Source organism: Gobius niger, assembly GCF_951799975.1.
Source record: "Gobius niger genome assembly, chromosome: 11".
Lineage (NCBI taxonomy): Eukaryota > Metazoa > Chordata > Actinopteri > Gobiiformes > Gobiidae > Gobius > Gobius niger.
The window spans coordinates 13,117,811-13,124,086 of record NC_136862.1 but is presented as its reverse complement, the minus strand read 5'-3'; the positions used below and the strand labels follow the sequence as shown (position 1 = coordinate 13,124,086).

The window sequence follows — 6,276 nt, the reverse complement described above, 5'->3', positions numbered from 1 at the left end:
CAGGTGACAGTGTTTATTTAAACACGACCTGCACAAAGCCTGGCCCAGTGAACTTTCCTCACTGCTGTCTATCTGATGGGCACCAAACAGGCTTCAGAGATGCTCACGTTCGATGTGGAGTTGCCCGCAGAGAATGGTGCCCTTTGTCCCCGAAACCCCCGCTGACCTGAGGGCATTTGAGGGGAACCAACCTGAGTTACCAGGGATACTTTGGCCCCAACTATAGTGAGAACCAAAGCAACACTGCCAATTTTGATGCGTTCACTGTTTCGATCCCCTGTGGGTGCGTTTGGACGCTGGGGACGGATTAACATACGAAAAGAACTGCAAGGAGAAAGCAGAAGAGGGCTATTCATTCAGGCTTTTGTTGGCGCTTTGGACTCAATCTTCTCTCTCTGAGAATGAGTAGTCCCTCCACCACATTAAACCCTTTCATTTCTCAGGGGAAGTGTATTATAAAGGAACAGGTAACTTGAAAGTGCACTGAACAAGATTCAAGTGTCGAGAGTGTAATTCTCCTGGGACTGATACATATGATCCTGCATTTGGCAGCAGTGAACTGTGGCCAAAATGCTTTAATTCCCATAAAGAACAAATCAATTAGAAAAGGATTAAAAGATTGAGATCAAGTGAAGCTCACATAGTTCACATTTTTATCTCTAGAGATCAGGGAGAAAATTAAAAGCTCGACTGAGTTTGAAAATTCACAATTAACTTAGACAGAACTTTAAAAAGGCAAGTAGTTTATTGTTCAGCTGGTACACATTCTTGGACACTTTCAAGCATACAACCTTGATTATCTTCTTCTATTTGCACTTGAAGAGTGATTTCGATCAAATATTTTCTTCATATATGCATTCAGTACAATATAAACAAAACATAAATAAAATGGACTGTGCGTCTCATATCAATATACACATTCAGTTCATAAATACATGTGTACAATGACACAGCATAGAAAGATTACAATGTCAAGAGAAAATATATACTGTATAATCCTTGCTTGATAAATTCAGCTGTAGATTGCACAAATGTCTCACGAGAATACTTAACGTGTCCTCCAAAATAATGATGTGAGGACTGGAGTGGAGTTCACAGTCAATAACATTCAGTGCACTCGAGACTCTGTAATACAAGCCATGAACACACTACCTCCTAATACATAATGCAATTGGTCCACATTAAAGGATATGAAGAAACTCAGGGGTTTGATTTGTGAGCATTATGTAGCATACACACTGTAACTAAAAAACATGCCATGCTGATTCATGCAAGGCAGGGTGAGGCATAAACAAATGAACAGGACTGTGGCGTTTTGGGAAAGTGCTTTTGTCTTGTGCTCAGTTCTAGCTGTTGCAGTTTGTTGTAGTTAGCATCTGTGCTACGTCAGGTTTGTGTCAAGTATCACTGGCCTGTCACCTGGGATGTGAGAGACATGCACTTTAGGATTGTTGAGGAGGTGGCCCTCCTCTACACCAGCTGCTGAGCCTGTGCAGTGTGTGATTGCCCCTTGGCCCCAAACAGAACCAAATACACCTTTGAACACTGCCTTTGAAAGATGACGCTTGTTTTTAAGACTAAGTTTTGCTATTAATAGCCACATGGCGTTGACATGGACCCATCGCACAAAGTGCATCATGTGCTGGGTCACTGGGCTGACAGAGGCACACGGCAGAGGCCATTAGCCACATTAGCAGGGACTAAATTTACCTGACATTGGACAAGAAGGACGAGGTGCTGGTGTTGGTGTGTGTGCTGCTGTGAACAGTGTTCTGCAGAGGGCTGTGCTTCTACTTCAGTTCAGCTGTCTTTGTCACCTACTTTATGGCACATTCATAATGCTGAAATGTTAACTAGCTTTACTATGCATGCACAGGTACTCAGGTCGCCCTATGACACCGTTCATAAGGCGTGCTTCAACACCTTCGTCATGTGTGTCAGGGCAGGTGAGCACCGCGTGGTTCATGCCCATGTGATGAGGTTACTCGTCTTAGCATCCATGCGAAATGTAACAAACCAAGGTTGAGCTGATGAGTGGATGGACATGGAGTCTATAGATGCTGCTGTGCTCTAGTTGGGCTGGGACAGCCCCAAAGCTGAGGCAAGCGCAACCAAAAGGACAGCAGTGCTGGCCAGGGCCACTGTCCCACCAGAGCGGAACACCTGCCGCCCATTCAGAGGCAGCACTGGTCTGAAGGTGTCCACCATTGGTTTGCCATCGTGAAACTTCAAATCAGAGAATGCCCGCAGCTAAAGAAGCACAGGCACACGAGGCTTAGGTTAGGCGTCACTTACACTCATAACTATTATTTCAAAGAGAGTTTGATTTTTAAAGTCACCTGATCACTGCTGAGGGGAATAGTGTTCTCAAACACTGTCCAGACCACAGACTCGGTGCACCCTGGGGTGGTCAGGGAGCCTTTGTATCGGTAGTAACTGGTCATGTTCTGCTCAGCAGGAAGAAGCTGAGCCAGAGACACAGGGGACAAAGACGTGTTCGCATCTGAAACAAAGGCACAGATTAATTATATCTACAAACTTTACAGTAAAAGTGTCTAACCTTTAATAAACTTACTTGCTGCTTGAATGTTTCGTAGAGAAGAGATAATTGTGTCATATTTTTTGTTTGCACTGTTAGATTTCTGAAATTTGAAATGCCCAAGTATTATTCATGTCTTCATGTAAAGCACACTTATACAACACTGACACTAAACAGTGCATACCTCATAGAAGAAACCCAGTACAGCAACTCCCTCTCGATCTGCCAGGGCTGTGGTTAGATCTGTGTAATGGTGCTTCATGTGGACAATATGCAGCTACAAAGTAAAAAAAGAAAAAGTTATAAAACTGCATTAACAGGATCACCTCAGTTTGCTATTATTAGGCCTATATTATCATAATAGACAACCTCCATGGGATACTGCTCTCCGTCGATGGTGTGCTCGGAGCCAGGGCCTCCATTGTTGCCCCAGTGCAGGTGGAACTGCACCGCCTTGTACGTGGTGGGAAGACCTCCTCCTGAGACGGTGCTGAGGTGAGGGACTCCAACCTGAACTGAAAGTTTGCACACATCTGACGTCACACAAGAGTACTTTGAGAATGTGTAACACAGGGTGAGAGGTAGCTGACCTGAGTGACCATTGTTCTTGATAGAGCCTCTGAAGATCTGCTGGTAGTTGCTGAACTTAAACGGAGTCAGCCGCTCGTCGGGTAATGTCTTTCTGGTGACAATATTGATTGGAGACTGATACTTGCCTCCACAGACGCTGTTGGCATGAGTCCACTTGTTTGGTGCTGAATCAGACAAACAGTCAGTTTGGCCCTAATAAAACCCTTTAATATCTACTATAAGGCTACTCACTGTTGCACTGATGGTCACAGGTGAACTGGGACTGGTAACACCAATCTGAAACACAACAGCCACGACTTCACTGCTGTTTGATTTGACACATCTATTTTAGCTGTTGATCTGTAGAACATGTGTGCCACATAAGTGCCTGTGTCTCTGTGCACTAAACCTCACAGTGACATGATGCTTCTTTGACCCGCAGTGCGTGGCCTTCCAGCCTCTTTCATGCATTTATTCACTATTTCAAAGCATAAATTGCTCAAGGAAATGCAGATAAGCCGATCTTTCAGTATATGCTGTTTACACACACGTGCCTCTATGTGCCTTATCTCTCTGAGCTGTCAGAGGATACGGAGTCGGGCACGGACGTCACATTCAGTTGTTTGGTTTGGGTTTATCAATGGCGTATTTCACAACGGTCTTTTCCATGTTGTGCTTGAGACATATCTCATATCTTTGTCTGTATCGCAGCTCAAATATTTGGGAAATCATATTGATAAGAATAAAAATGTAAATAAACAAATAGAGAAATAAATAACAAATTAATCATTTTCAAAGTCCGTATTGCTTTGTTGGGATTATATTTATATTTATGTTTATATTTATGAGGGAGTTTGAGTTTCCACCCTCAAAGGAAGAGAATATTGCTGCAACTATTAACGTAACACCATTTGGAAAATGTTCCCCAACACGTGGCTGGGTCAGTCATGCAACTAGTTTTAGTGCATTTAATAAATTAATAAATGACTCTTTGCTGAATAATCATTTCTCACGTTCCAGGGGCTATATCCGGGACTGTGATGTCGAAGTCTCGCGGGAATCCTGTCCTTTTTCTTTAAGCTGTGCTTCGCTTTATAATAAAGTTTGGAATCTGCCTCGAGTCACCCATTCTGTCCTTTAGCCAATCAGATCTCTATCCGCAAAACTCCCGGCCAATCAGCGCCGAGCTCTGATCTCGTGGCCACCAGCGCAAATGAACAATATGAATGGTTTTGAATGGCGCGAGCCGCCTGCCAAAAAGACAAAAACTGAGGAAATTGGCAAGAAATGAAAAGCAATGAAACGAAAACAAACAGGTTCCTAACGCTTCCGTGCGGTGAATGCGCGCTCTTTTAAATGATTGTCACAAAGCCGCTGTGGTGAGCCAGAAACAATCCGATAAAATCATCAAAAAAGAAAGAAAAAAGGGCAAATGTCAGTCAAATGTCCGTGGTTGATTCAATATGGGAGAGACTGTTACGCACTGGTGCCACCGCAGTGCACTGATTGCCCCTCTCCAAACGCGCAGCCTCGCAGGGCTCCCCCCGCGCGCGTGATGCTGGGGGGAGAAGTAGCTACACATCACTGTCCGGCGCTCCGTATGAATGAGCAATGAATGGCGCATTTAACACCAGAATGGAGCCACGTGAGGCGCATCTCTGGCGCGCTCGGGACAGGGACCCGAATAGACGATAAGATGTGAGCGGTTTCACTATAGCCCCAAAATCCCTGTAATGCGCGCGCGCGCAAAAAAAAAAAAAGCAGGTGCACAGGCGGGAGCAGGGAGAAACAGCGTCACGCGCGCTCATCAGCTTTTTCTCGTGGGACCCGGGCAGGCATCCCATCTGCGCGGCATGGTGAAGGCACCCCCCGCTGTGCCATCGGATGTGGACGATGGGGAACGATTAAGGATAAAAATGGTCGCGGTTGTTTTTTTCCACGAAGATTCATTCAGAAGCTTTGGATTCAATTTCTGACATTATAAACATATATAGGCTACTATTGCATTGTCTGGAAAATAAACATAAGCTTGTATTCTCAGTTAGGGTAGGCTGGTGAGGGTAGATTGCACCCTCATTAGCCCATCTTTCAAATATGAATCTTTAATAGAAATGCATTTTAAATCTGTAGCCACATTTTGTCCGTTCAGTTTTAAAATACCCTCAACTTATGGGATTTATTTATTAACCAAAAGCTAAATAAAAAATGTCTCATAATTAAGTAAAGAGATAGCTATTAAATGTAAAAAGTATCCTACCTCCAGCCCCTGTAGCCGGTATCCAAACAGACGCCAGGAGAACAGTGAGGACCAGGTGCTGCATCTCGACAGGGCACGAAGCGCGGACTCGACACAATGGCTTGTTGTTTCCAATATGATCGCATTCTTGCAGGGGGTCTTCTACTTATCTATCAGCGTACCCCACGGGAAAGAAAAAAAAAGTGGAAGAGTCTCCTCCCCTTTTTGGGCATTGCCTCAAATAAAGCTCCTCACCTCACGACGGGGGCCCTTCACCGCGTGCGCAAAATGGGTGGAATTTTACGCACTTGTTAATAAGCAGACCTATGAGATCTTGCTTCACGTGCAGCTCATTTCAGAAACAACAACATGAATAACCACGTAGGTCTATATTTGTAGAAGTGTGGTAACATCTGCCAACACCATTGTATTAAAGTCTGTGTGGAAAAGGGTAAACAATAATCACTACGTGTGGTTAAGTTAAGCCGGTGTGGGCAATCTTGCCAGGCCACTTGGCTAAATGGGTTGATTTTTAGGATTTTATACAGGAATTTTTTAAGGGAAAATATTTGTAGATGTTTTAATGCGATTAAAAGTGCGGATTTTAAGGGCAATTTTTAACTGTGCTGCACAAATGAGGTTTATAGTTTACTGGTTAATTAGTAATTTACACTTATAGGAGTCTAGGTTCACTCCACTGATATGTTTAATTCCCAGGTTGAAAAACACCACCAGTATCACTCACATCAGGTGGTGAAGCCTCCACAATAAAATCATGAATATCAAGACTGAGGCAAGGCGCTGAGTGCTAAATGTAACAGTGCGATCAGATGCAAATGACTTCACAGCTCTTGCCTCGGCCACAATGAGACCGTGAGGGAATGAGCGGCGTCAAATAATGTACTTAAAGCAAAAAGGAGAGTTTAAAACA

The 6,276-nt window shown here is 44.0% G+C and overlaps 1 protein-coding gene across 1 annotated transcript; it reads right to left on the bottom strand.

Annotated features, from left to right (window-relative positions):
* Positions 1-738: 738 nt before the first annotated feature.
* ca4a (carbonic anhydrase IV a) lies at positions 739-5,537 on the bottom strand. Its single transcript, XM_079565876.1, has 8 exons — positions 5,367-5,537; positions 3,362-3,406; positions 3,130-3,294; positions 2,909-3,054; positions 2,724-2,816; positions 2,576-2,642; positions 2,340-2,503; positions 739-2,250 (listed from the first exon to the last, which is right to left on the bottom strand). Exons 1-8 carry the CDS (start codon positions 5,428-5,430, stop codon positions 2,071-2,073), a joined length of 924 nt encoding a protein of 307 aa, XP_079422002.1. The 5' UTR covers positions 5,431-5,537; the 3' UTR covers positions 739-2,070.
* Between the last annotated feature and the right edge of the window lie 739 nt (positions 5,538-6,276).

Bases quoted from the DNA above. Each gene is read 5' to 3' on its own strand.
- ca4a (XM_079565876.1), bottom strand. From the start codon at position 5,430: ATGCAGCACCTGGTCCTCACTGTTCTCCTGGCGTCTGTTTGGATACCG. The intron at 3,055-3,129 runs GTCAGCTACCTC...GCAAACTTTCAG, and splicing joins CAAGAACAATGGTCACTCAG to TTCAGGTTGGAGTCCCTCAC. The intron at 2,643-2,723 runs GTATGCACTGTT...TTCAAATTTCAG, and splicing joins TACTGGGTTTCTTCTATGAG to AAATCTAACAGTGCAAACAA.